This window comes from Chanodichthys erythropterus, chromosome 10, assembly GCF_024489055.1.
Source record: "Chanodichthys erythropterus isolate Z2021 chromosome 10, ASM2448905v1, whole genome shotgun sequence".
NCBI lineage: Eukaryota > Metazoa > Chordata > Actinopteri > Cypriniformes > Xenocyprididae > Chanodichthys > Chanodichthys erythropterus.
Window position 1 is genome coordinate 25818889 of NC_090230.1, and position 12260 is coordinate 25831148.

The window sequence follows — 12260 nt, forward strand, 5'->3', positions numbered from 1 at the left end:
CAACTAGGTCCGTCCTCATCCAAATAAAAAGCGGTCCAGTGTTCCCCCGGCATGTGGGCCGGATCCGTATTAATTATCGTCATTGCAGGTAAGTTCGTTATCGGTACCGTAGGGAGTTGATCACATGGTAGAACACCGATAAAATGTGGTTTGCACATGATTTTTTCCATGACGGCGGTGAGTTGTACCGTGTTCATTTCAATAGTAATCGACCAGAACCTGTCTGCGGTTAGAGAGCTCCACGATGCTGTCAAAAACCGCGTAAACTATTAAATTAATAGTGCGCGGCAGTGGGTTTTTGAAACGGGCTTCGAGTCTGATGTTACCCGACTTGACGAGGGAGATGTGCTGACCGCAGTCTTCATCAGGTGTGAGGTTAAAGGCGTAAAGCGCGTATCCGTTCAGAAAATCATCGCGGTCGATAGATAACGGTTGGTTTTTAAGATTTCTACCCGTTGCCATAGCCAGCTGGTAAAATTCACGTACCGCCAGCCCCGCTGCAAAATCGGGTTGCAGCGGCTTTGCAGGGAATTGCTGTCCGTCGACGTAGACTGCCAGGTACTCCAAGTCATAATGTTTAAATGCAAAGGGGTTTTTCCCATAGTTTCCAGTGAATGAATCGTTATCAACCATAGCCAGAACTAAAGATTTTGGCAGTGTTCCTAAAAACAAATTTTCTTGATTTGAAACACGGCTGCCGGCCGGTATGGAGAAATTTTTTAGGCATACCCTGTCTATAGGGTACTTGGCCGTGGCCCCGAGTAAGGCCTGCGCGTGTCCTAGTCTAACGGATGGTGATACGGACACTTTCTTGACAAACAGTGACGCAGTCATGATTTTTAATTTGTAAGCGGGGTCACCAGTTTTCATCAGACAGAATTCATCCTTGCCTCTGATCATTTTAATGTCAACGCCGTTCAGCATTAATTTTTCTTGAAAGAAAATGTCGCTGTGAATCGGCGCAAGTAGCTCGACAGTCTTGCTTTCGCTTGTGTATCGAGCTCTTTTTGTCAAGCCGGCGTTAGCGCCCGCGGGATCCGCCACGTCCATCTGACCGGCTGTATCTTTGTAAAACAGCCCCGCGGAGAAGAGTGATTCCAGCGCATCTTTACCGCAATTAATGAGGCTCTCGATTATGGCCCGGTATGGATAGGTACTCGAACTCTGAGATATCAGCCGATCACCAAGACTGACGTCGACTTGCGAAAATATAGTTGCTCCGGGGTAATTTATTAGACCGACCTTTGCGTCGTCCGCTAGGTCGCTGCCATCAGGGGCTGTGATTTTAAGCCGTAGATACACCAAGGTGTTATTTAGGGCCAAATAATCCTCGCCGGTTCCGGCGATAAAAAACTCCAACGGAGCAGAGTCCGATATAGCCGATAATGGAGGAACTTCTAAATAGCTGTTTTTCTCAATAACAGTTTGCGTTAGCGGGACCGTGAATAGGTCCAATTCAGACTTGATGCACTCGCCTGACATGCGGTGTAGTAAGGCCATGTTAGAAAATGGTTCGCTTAACTGATACGTTACGCTTCACAGACTTCTTACGCTTTCTACTACCGACTGCTAACTTCTTGAAGGAACGGGCTGTTTTCTTCTTTTTTGTCACGGTACGACCACGCCTCCTTATACCCGGAGGTTTAGATAGACTCTTTCGTGCCATTACCATCAAGCCTGATCCACCTTGCGGTTTAGAGTCGTCGTTATTTGATCTCGACAGAGCGTTCGAGACTACGTCTGTCACTATATTTTTGGCGGCCGATTTTAGGTGAGGTTTGGCAATGCTGAACCCTCTTTTGAGAAATGGTATGGCCATCCTAAACAAACCTCTGAACAATCCACCAAGACCGGCCCCATACATAACTCCGCCCCCGGCGTATCCTGGCAGACCTCCGCCGGCCTGATTTCGGTAATAATTGACATATTCCGCAGCGTTCGTCTCACGGGGTTATAATAATTCATTTTAAAGAATAGAATGTTTCGACGGTTTAAAGTGAAGTTTTACAACAACTTTTCCATAAGAAAATGGTATTTCGCAGTTATGATCGTCCTTCAATTCCACGACAATGTCCGTGATGAGCTCCTTGTTGACCGGTACGTAATGAGGTTTGTCGTATCTAACACTAACCGTTTCCTTGTTTTCACCCGATATATGTACGCATCTCAAAAGGGGGACGTGCGAATCCCCGACGGCCTGATATTGGATAATGTCTGTGTAAACGTAGATCGTATAGAGACCCGCGTTAATATCAGCCTGATAAGGGGCGTATGTATTAACACTCGTTGTAAAATCAGCTTCAGCATGGTAGTCCTCACGTCCGAGAGGATCATCCGGCTTCACCCCTAAAATAGTGGCGAGTTTTCCATAGAACCCTACCGCTATGTTACGTATTGCCACTAGATACACCTTGTTTCTCAATTCATCATAACGCAGTTCTCCGTTCTTTGCAAGAACCTTATTTACCTCAAGGATTACATCGTAAATGGTCGCGTAGTATCCACCATTTATTTTTAATTCCTTTCTTACAGTAGCCCCCGATATCTTTCTAATCTTTTTCTTTTCCCCCGGTTTATCTCCTTCCTTTGCCGTCGGGAGTGGGGCCTTGTAAAGCGTGAAACCCCCATCCTTATCACTTAAGGTGTACCAACTTTTAGGATATTCAATTTCAGCAAGCGCAACATCCCATTTTCCTTTCAAGTTGATGGTTGTAGATAGCCTCGTTCTGTAACTAGATATACGGTTTTCAGGATAGACGTCCAAAGATGCATTGCACGGCAACGTAACATAGAAACCTTGATCTTCCATGATAGTAGCCTTTACATGAATGAACCGATCCGTAATGAGTTTACACGTTTTAAGGCTTTTGCAAATCCACCAGAGTTTTTTTGTCAATATAGCTATTAAATTTCGACGGCCATCCTAACCATTTCACTAAAACGAGCGTAGACCCCCCCCTGTTTTTTCTCCCCTAAAACCTTTTCCACCTTAAATGACTTGTTTTTGCTCACAATGATCTTTTGTAGCTCTTTTTCATAAAAAACTCCGTCGATGATCTCACCGTCGTAATCAGATCGTCTGTAGACAGGTGGTTGACGAGGAATGCATGCGGATATTGTGAAAAATTCCTCTGTGTAGTTCTGCTCATACCCTTTGGCGAATGGCCCTCTCACTTTAGAGATCCTAACAAGATCTCCGACTTTATATTTAAATAAAACCTTTTCATTCTTCTTTATATCACCGTACAAGTTTTGAAACACACTCGCCTCATTTTCTTTGTTGACGTCCAAAGGTCGCATCCTAATACTCCGGTGATAACTGCTGTTGTACCCCTCCATAATATCTTGTAAAACATCTATGTACCGGTGGGAGTTTGTGGCCGTTAAAAATCTCCACATACGACTTTTTAATGTTCGATTAAAACGCTCCACGACGCTAGCTTTCAAATCCGTAGCCGTTGCGAAATGAGTGATGTTATGCTTTTTCATTAAGTCTTGAAAACGCTTGTTAAAAAATTCCGTCCCCTGATCAGTCTGTAATTTCTGCGGTACACGTCGGTTCTGTGTAATGTGTAAGCGTCCTCACCGGCAAGCCAATCTGAAACCTCTTTATCGCTTAGACGGACGCCACTATCCTTAAAGACCGCGTCTTTTAGGCGTTTTTTCCCCCCTAATGATCCGGGTTTGGAAGGTGTATAATAAGCATCTTTCATGAGCTCTGCCATGTTATCGGCTCAACCTTTTGCAAAAGAATAAGACAAAGGCTGGTATGCGTTAAACTTTTTATTAAAAAACGTTACAGGATATATGATAGGATATATGATAATGACAACTATCTCAAAGTAATAAAACAAGAAAATATACATGATAGGATATATGATAGCTATCTCTGAGTAATAAGACAATAAAATAAGAAAGACAAGGTATTACATGCAGGGTATGAAGAGTAAAATTTTGTTAGATACACTCTAACCAGAAAAGAAATTCACGACATGTCTTTAAATCACAATCTAAGAAATGATCAACCGCTGTTTCAATAAAAGGATTTACATCGAAATCAGCATCTTTTAACACCAACTCCTCACAAACATCAGTTACAAAGGCACAGATACATGTGATGTCGGCAAAACGCAACTCTGTTTCACACACTATATCCAGAACATTTCTTAAAACAGAAAGCGGTTCATCGTTATTGGCACATTCGGTGATCATTTTACCCCATATACATATCACTCCTCGAGCATTTTTCATTACTTTCTTGAGATTCTTTACACGCTTATCTTCATCATCATCATCATCATCATCTTCTTCTTCATCATCAGAATTTGAAAATATGATCACTTCTTCCAGCAATCTCTCGAGTTCTCTTCTGTAATGTTCTTTGAACATATTTCCCATAAAATCTTTTAGGCTATATACCAGACCCATGTTGTTAGTGTCGGTGGTGCTGCTGACGGTTTCTTGGTTACTCTCCATCCGTAAGGGGTTTACCCGACCAGATATCGACCGCGTCGTAGACTGCTTTCTTGCACGATTCGTCCACAAGCTCGTCCCTGATTGCTTGCAGCCTGCTGCCGATGTACGGCTCTTCTTTTAATTCATGCAGAATAGCTCCGGTTGTTCCTTGAATCCGTTGAGGGTGCGACTTTAGTCCGCAGCGTTGTAGCGCGTGAGCGATAGCGCGGCGAAGGCTGGGTTTAAACAGCTTGCGGGTCAGTTCGTCAAAGTGAGTATCGAAGAAAAATGTCGGTGGTTCAAACAGGCAGGAGTGTTGGAGCTGGCTGGGGTGATCAATGGCACAGCCCTCACAGTCTTCCTTCAACTTGTTGCTGATGATGTGCTGCAGCAGCGCTGCGATCGTGGCTTTCACGGTCTTGAATCCGATATCGGTAAAGCAGCCGTCTGTCACGTCAAAATCCTGTTTAGTAGCGAAAGGTGTGTCGGCGTAGAGTTCCGTCAGGAAGGAGAGGTTGCGGTATCCGAGCTCTGTGCAGAATTTATCCAACCATTCTTTCGAACTGTCCGTTGCAGAAGTGTTTTCTGTTAGAACATGATCCGTAGCATTATCATCAGGATGATCGAGATCGCATTTGTATGAGTTGATGAAGCAGTGCATCTGCTGTGGAGACATGTCTCGAGCCATGGCTTATAAATGAGAAGTGTTGGTGGGTTAGACTTACCCGCTCTTTTAATGGCTGTAGTGAATGGGCGGGGCCGGCAGTTCGTACATGTCGCTGCGGGGGCATCTCTCTGGGTGGAACAGGGCCACTTTAATTTTCTTGTAACCATCATGTATGTTGCACCAATTGAACATCTTGTTTATCGCCGAGAAAAAGCCACTCAGCAGATCCAGATCACGCCATGTGAACAAAAACTGCATCTCGTACAGTTTGTCGTGTTCTTCCTTTTCCACAAGGCGTCGGGGTGGGTCACGGAGCTTTGTCTTGTCTTTGCAGCAGAAAATGTAGACATATTCGTCGTCATTCTTCATAGAATGGTCTCCGACCACACGGAACCGGGTATTCGGCACCACACCGTCAAACTCAGAGATGTACAATGGCATCCCCCGGCAGTCATTCAGATCCTTCCAGACACGGCCGTAAAACAGCACCCAGTCTTTCTCATGAAACACCACACACGGATCCCCCCGGTAAAAATCACCGAGGGTATCTGCTGTGTAGAGAGTCACGACTCTGGATGCTTTATGAAAGATGTATCCAAATACCCGCTTATTGGACATTATATTCTCCTTTTTCACGACATCCGTATTGTCATGGAGAAACTTTGTTATACTCGTATGTCTGCAATGTTTTTTTGGTGCCATTTCCAGCCCGTCATATATCGAGTCATCATCGCTATCCATTTCAGGAGTTCTAGGTGAGTTTAAATGCGCCATGTCTATGTAGCTCATAGCTCCTCTTCTCATTTTTGCAGAATGTCTGAACCTCTATTTATATAACCCTGTGACGGAATGCGACAGCCCCGAAATATCTGTTCAAACAACCGGGTCAAACGATCATTCACTCCCGGAGGTCACGGGTCAACAGCCAGATGGACAAACACAAACAACATTACATTCATCCTAATATCCGAAGGTCACAGGTCAATGACATCGGGGTCAAAGGTTGTGTTGACACAGCTGGACACTCAAGGTCATGTGGGGAGGGGGGACGACATGGGTGGTCCGGAAGGGGGTGGTACCGGAAGCAATAAATCACTTTTTGACACATGCCCCAGGGTAATAACTACTAGTGTCAGTCTCCCTTGAACACATTCACACCTCTTCAGCCATCTTATAGCTCTTATTATTCTTTTCTTTTGTCTCTATTATAATTACTGATGTTCTATTCAAGATGATTTAATCCCTCATTTCATTCACCAAACTTCTCACTTCACCTTCTTTCAAACTGTATCTAATGCCCTTCTTGGAAAAAAAGAGAAAAAAAAACCTGAGCTTTACGATTAAAAAAATATTTATTTACATTAGCTTTAGATTAGAACAGGTGCATATCTGGGCTCGTTAGCATGTTAGCTTAGCACACCATCAAAACACGACAATTTATAAGATTAAAACCACGTTTTTTTCTCCAAACTTACTAGTCGATTGTTTTAAATAACCTTCTTTGATGTGATGTGGCTTTGGATCAAAAATCAGACAGAAAATATATAATTTTAGGCTATTCTGCACAATGAGAAAAGCTATCTCGATTAGCATTGCATTATAAATATAATCTACTATTATGAACACCTGATATGGCGTGAAGAACACAGATAAACCACATATCGTCACAATCGTGTATTTATTACTTTCAAAAGTGACGTTCTGTATGTTTATATCAATGATTATAGCGATGTCTGGTAGCCTCTGTTAGTTCTGTGTATGTCACATGACTGCCTCTTGTTCATGCTGTATAATTTGTGGACTAAAGGTGCACAGAGCGCCCTCCGGCTTTGGGTATGTGTTGGACACACAGTAGTCAGTGTATACAGCGCTCATATAATAACAACAGCGCGTTTTGGGTAAAAATTGAATAAATATGACTCCTCTGTATAGAAATTTGACAAACGTATGACAGTCCATCAATATTTCTCCAAATGTGCATGCTTTTAAGCTAAAAGCCCCGAGGGATGTTATTTGTGGAGTTTTTTCATGATGATCGTACAGAGTTTTTTTCTCAATGGCTGAAGCTGACGCTCATATTTCAATGAAAAGGTAACGACTCTGTTTCTCATATTCATAACTCCCGACGCATATTAACAAATAATGGTCACTATACGATGTTGAGTGTAAAATAAAGATTAAAAATTGAAGCTTGAGTCTTAGATCTTTTTAATGATGTATAGTTTGTCAAGGTAATTATATTAAATCTAACAGTAAATTTGAGCTAATTTAAACAAAGAAGCTTCGGTGCGTCTGCGTGCCAGTGCTGGGTAACAGGTTAAGGCCCTTCTTTTCGCATACAAGGCATTGCACAATTTGGCCCCTGATTATATTTCTGATCTTGTTAAGCCATACACAGCTGTTAGGTCATTAAGATCTTGTTACTTTTATCTGTCCCTCGGTCTCATTGCAAATCAAAAGGTGATCGTGCTTTCTGTGTAGCCGCTGTAAAAAAATCAAAAGTTGAGAAAACTTAAAAGTTTAAGGCAATCGGCTGCAGGACAGTTTTGAGTTTTCTCAACTTGTTGTAAACTGAACTTGTTATACAACAACAAGTTGAGAAAACTCAAAAATCTCCTGTAGCTAGTTGCCTTAAACTTTTAAGTGTTCTCAACTTATTTTTTTACAGTCTACCTTTGTGTATCAGGGCCTCTCCATCACTGGATTTGAATTTGGACTTGAATTTATTTTTACTCTTTAGCGTTCGAGTGATGCTGCTGCAATTTTTTTCGTCTCATTTGTTAAATATGTACAGAAATGTGGTTTGATCTGTTGGGTGGATAAACAGCTTCTGCTGGATGATTGTGGGTGAAGTGGGGGGGGTTCAGGTGCGATAAGCTCTTGCACGTGTGTGCTTTAAGAGTACACGCTATCACTGCGTGATGTAGCCTATTAAAATGCAGTTAAAATTCCCCCAAACATCAAGATATGAGGATCTGTTTGACTTTTCATATCTTTTTATACTTGTGTCATATGACTGAGTTACGCAATATCATGAGCAAGAGTGCTGATTTCCTGAACATCAGCACGATTGCAAATCCGATGTTTATTAAATTATTGCATAAAATAAATAAGCAGTTAATACTGAGTTACATTTTGTACACAATGTTGTCTGTTTTTGTTATTTTCCATGAATATCATTCCAAACAAATCCACAGAAGAGCAGTCACACATCTCTGAGAAACACAGTGTTTTGTTACTGAATTATATACTGGTCAGTCCTAGAGCTCCTCCTGGTCGATTTTAGGTGAAAAAAATGAATCTATTGGAGACATCCAAGAGATTATTTAGGCACTGAGAAAAACCACAGAGAAAGACAGTCAATAAGGGCAAGAGGCAAATTAAAAAAAAAAAAAAAAAAAAAAAAAATTACATAGAACAAATATTCTGACTGAAACTCTCTGACTCTTCAGATAGGGGCATTCTCTACTTTATTGTTTATATATTAATATGTGTGTTACATGCACAACGTTTCTCCCCACAAAGAAATTCTTAGGAATAATTTGAATATTTTTGAATATTCTATATATTCTATATTATTTTTATTTTTCATGTATAAAAAAAAAAATATTGAAAAGTGATATGACAGAGGCATTGTTTTTGTTTTGGATTAATTTACAAATGACGGTACTATACTGGAATATGAAGAATTTATGACTTTGTATAATTTTCTTCCCTCAGCTAGAACTTTCAATTCTGTTTTCAAAGCTTTGTCTCCAAGTTATGTGCATTTATTTAAAACATACCTTTGCTTTAATGAGAGAAAAACAGTTATGCCTAAACTTTTATTGGATGGTGTTTGTCTTCTTAATAAAAAAAAAATGTAACAGTAGATATAAAGCGAGTATTACATTATTCAGTGTATACATCTCCTAGACGTAAAATATTCTGGAACAATTTTTTTTTGACAAAATTCATTGGAAGAAATCATGGTTACTCCCAGAAAAATGTTGCATTTCCAATAAAATAAGAAAGGCACACTTTAAGATTTTACATAATGTCTACCCAACAAACTCCCAATTTGCTTCTTTCTTTGATCTTTCTAATTTATGTTTATTCTGCAAATTTGAGGAAGAAACGTTACTTCCTTTATTCTACCATTGCAATCATCTTAAATCTCTTTGGGATGACTTAAGTTATTATTTGTCTTCCTTTATAAAATATGATTTAAAATTTTCGCTGAAAGATATATTTTTATATTTTTCTGGTTGTGACCAAGCTGTTTATTTTTTTGTCAATTTTTTTGTGTTGCATTGTAAATTTTTTATTCACAAAAACAAAATTTACCTAGATAAATTTAGATAAAAATAGTTTTCTCAACTTATTTTTTTACAGTCTACCTTTGTGTATCAGGGCCTCTCCATCACTGGATTTGAATTTGGACTTGAATTTATTTTTACTCTTTAGCGTTCGAGTGATGCTGCTGCAATTTTTTTTCGTCTCATTTGTTAAATATGTACAGAAATGTGGTTTGATCTGTTGGGTGGATAAACAGCTTCTGCTGGATGTTTGTGGGTGAAGTGTGGGGGGTTCAGGTGCAATAAGCACTTGCACGTGTGTGCTTTAAGAGTACACGCTATCACTGCGTGATGTAGCCTATTAAAATGCAGTTAAAATTCCCCCAAACATCAAGATATGAGGATCTGTTTGACTTTTCATATCTTTTTATACTTGTGTCATATGACTGAGTTACGCAATATCATGAGCAAGAGTGCTGATTTCCTGAACATCAGCACGATTGCAAATCCGATGTTTATTAAACTATTGCATAAAATAAATAAGCAGTTAATACTGAGTTCCCATTCAGTCGGTCACGTTCGACGTACGTCGGACAGACCGACGAATAGGAATCTCGCTAGAGAGGCCAATCTACTTCGAGTGTAACTAAACGAGCCAATGCACATTGGCATGCAATCATATGCATCAGCTGCTCGCCTCGCAGCGCGGGTATATAATGAGCAGCAGGTGCGTTGCATCTTCAGCTTTCCGCTTCGGAGCCAAACCTTCTATGAAGACAGCTACTGAAAGCGAGTGTGGTGAACGAGTCTCTCTTCAAGACGTCTCTTTGTTGCGAGGTGCAGGCGGACAGCGCAGCAGCGGGGCCGATTCTCCTTTTGTTTTTGTTTTTGCCTTTAATTTGATTGAGCAAAGCTGTAATCAGCGTGAAGGCCGTTCTCACGGCTGGTGAAACGGTGCGCCTAGAGCGCTAAAAAGCTGTTGTTACAGCTGGTAAGAGGAGCGCCTTCAAGGAGAGTGCACACGACAGGCTGCACATTCCCTGTCTGTGCTGCAGCGGCTATTCCCCTGCGTGCTTCAGCACCTAAAAGAGTCAGTCCTTGAAAGAGCTAACACGAGTAGTTCGCGTCTTTTTAAAGATGTCGTTCTACTTGTGTGTTTCTGGATGCGGTCGTTACCTGGCGCCTCGGGATGGTCACCAGCGCTGTATCGCGTGCTTGGGCTTAAGGCACGCTGAGGCAGCGTTTGTGGATGAGTCATGTACCCATTGTGGGAAGATGACCATCGCGGAGTTGCGGTCGAGACTCCACTTTCTGCAAAGGGGTGGAGTCCCGGTCCCGACGCCTCGCTCCAATCCTCCTCAGAGGGTTGCTGCGAGCGGCGGGGCTGGTGACTTGAGGATAACGGTGAGCGCGCTTCCTTCGGGGAACCAACCCCCTAGGAACCCTCCCCCCTCGTGCGCTCCGCAGCCAGTAGAGCTGCCCTCGGAACGTGGTGGACCACCCCAGAGGTGTGTACCATCCGTTTCCTTCGGAGCTCCCCCAGACGACCGGATGTCGATCGCTGCATCGGAGGGTGAGCCTGATACTTCTGGGGAGGATGAGTCGGCGCAGTTGCCTCCTTCGGGGGTGACAACTGTGCCCGACACGGACCCGGAAATGATGGTTTCCCGGGCCGCCAACAGGGTCGGGCTCGTGTGGAATCCTCCACCGTGTCCCGAACCCTCGAGGTTGGATGACTGGTATCTCGGGGTGGCCAGGGCTGGTTCTCAGCCCCCCACCCCAGTGCCCTTCTTCCCGGAGGTGCATGAAGAGCTCACGGGCACGTGGACGGCACCTTTTACTGCCCGAAACCGTGTCGGTGGGTCCTCCTCCCTCACCACCCTTGATGGCGGGGCAGCGAAGGGTTACACGCGCATACCCCCTGTGGAACGGGCTGTTGCTATGCAACTGTGCCCTAACTCCACCTGGCGGGGGGAGCCGTCTCTCCCTTCCCGGGCCTGTAAGTACTCGTCGGATCTTACCGGCAAGGCTTATCAGGCCTGTGGGGAAGCTGCCTCTGCCTTACACGCTATGGCGTTGTTGCAGGTCCATCAGGCCAAGGCACTGAGGGACCTGCACGAGGGTGGTCATGATCCACAAGTTCTCCAGGAACTTCGTGCCGCGACGGACCTCGCGCTTCGAGCGACGAAGGTTACGGCGCGGTCAGTGGGTCGTGCGATGTCCACTATGGTGGTCCAGGAACGCCATCTCTGGCTGTGTCTTGCGGACATGAGGGATACCGACAAGGTCAGGTTTCTTAATTCCCCCGTGTCCCAGACCGGCCTTTTCGGCGACGCGGTCGAGAACTTTGCCCAACAGTTCTCGGCTGTACAAAGGCAGTCTGAGGCCATCAGTCACATCCTGCCGAGGCGGTCAGCTGCTGCACCTCCACCGCCGGCGGCACCTCAGACTACCCGTCGCCGAGGGCGCCCCCTGCAGCCGCCCCCGCTCCCGCGCCCCAGCAGCAGCAGCCTCCATCCAAGCGGCGCCGTGGAGCCGGTCGCGGGCGGGGCGCCCAGCCCGTCCAGCCACCCCCCAAGAAGAAGGGTGGCAAGGCCAAGTCCAAGCGGCCCTAGGACGGGCGACCCGGAGATGGAGGGGACTGCTCTTCAGGAGGTGGTGAATGCACCACTCCTTCCCCCGGAGGAGGGCCGGGTGGAGAATCTTTTGTTGTTTCCTTTTGTTCCGCCGCTGGCTCAACGGCCAGCGGTACCCAAATTTTCAAGAAAAGAGCAGTTTCCTTTATCTCCGGGTCCGAAGAGGGCTCGGAGAGCAGTGGGAGGGCTAGAACCTCACCACTCTCATCCACCTCTTCTGTCGCC

The 12260-nt window shown here is 44.1% G+C and overlaps 1 protein-coding gene across 1 annotated transcript; it reads right to left on the minus strand.

Moving 5' to 3' along the window:
- Positions 1-198: 198 nt before the first annotated feature.
- LOC137028222 (uncharacterized protein F54H12.2-like) lies at positions 199-1500 on the minus strand. The gene has a single exon (XM_067396994.1). It carries the CDS (start codon positions 1498-1500, stop codon positions 199-201), a length of 1302 nt encoding a protein of 433 aa, XP_067253095.1.
- Between the last annotated feature and the right edge of the window lie 10760 nt (positions 1501-12260).

Bases quoted from the DNA above. Each gene is read 5' to 3' on its own strand.
- LOC137028222 (XM_067396994.1), bottom strand. From the start codon at position 1,500: ATGGCCTTACTACACCGCATGTCAGGCGAGTGCATCAAGTCTGAATTG.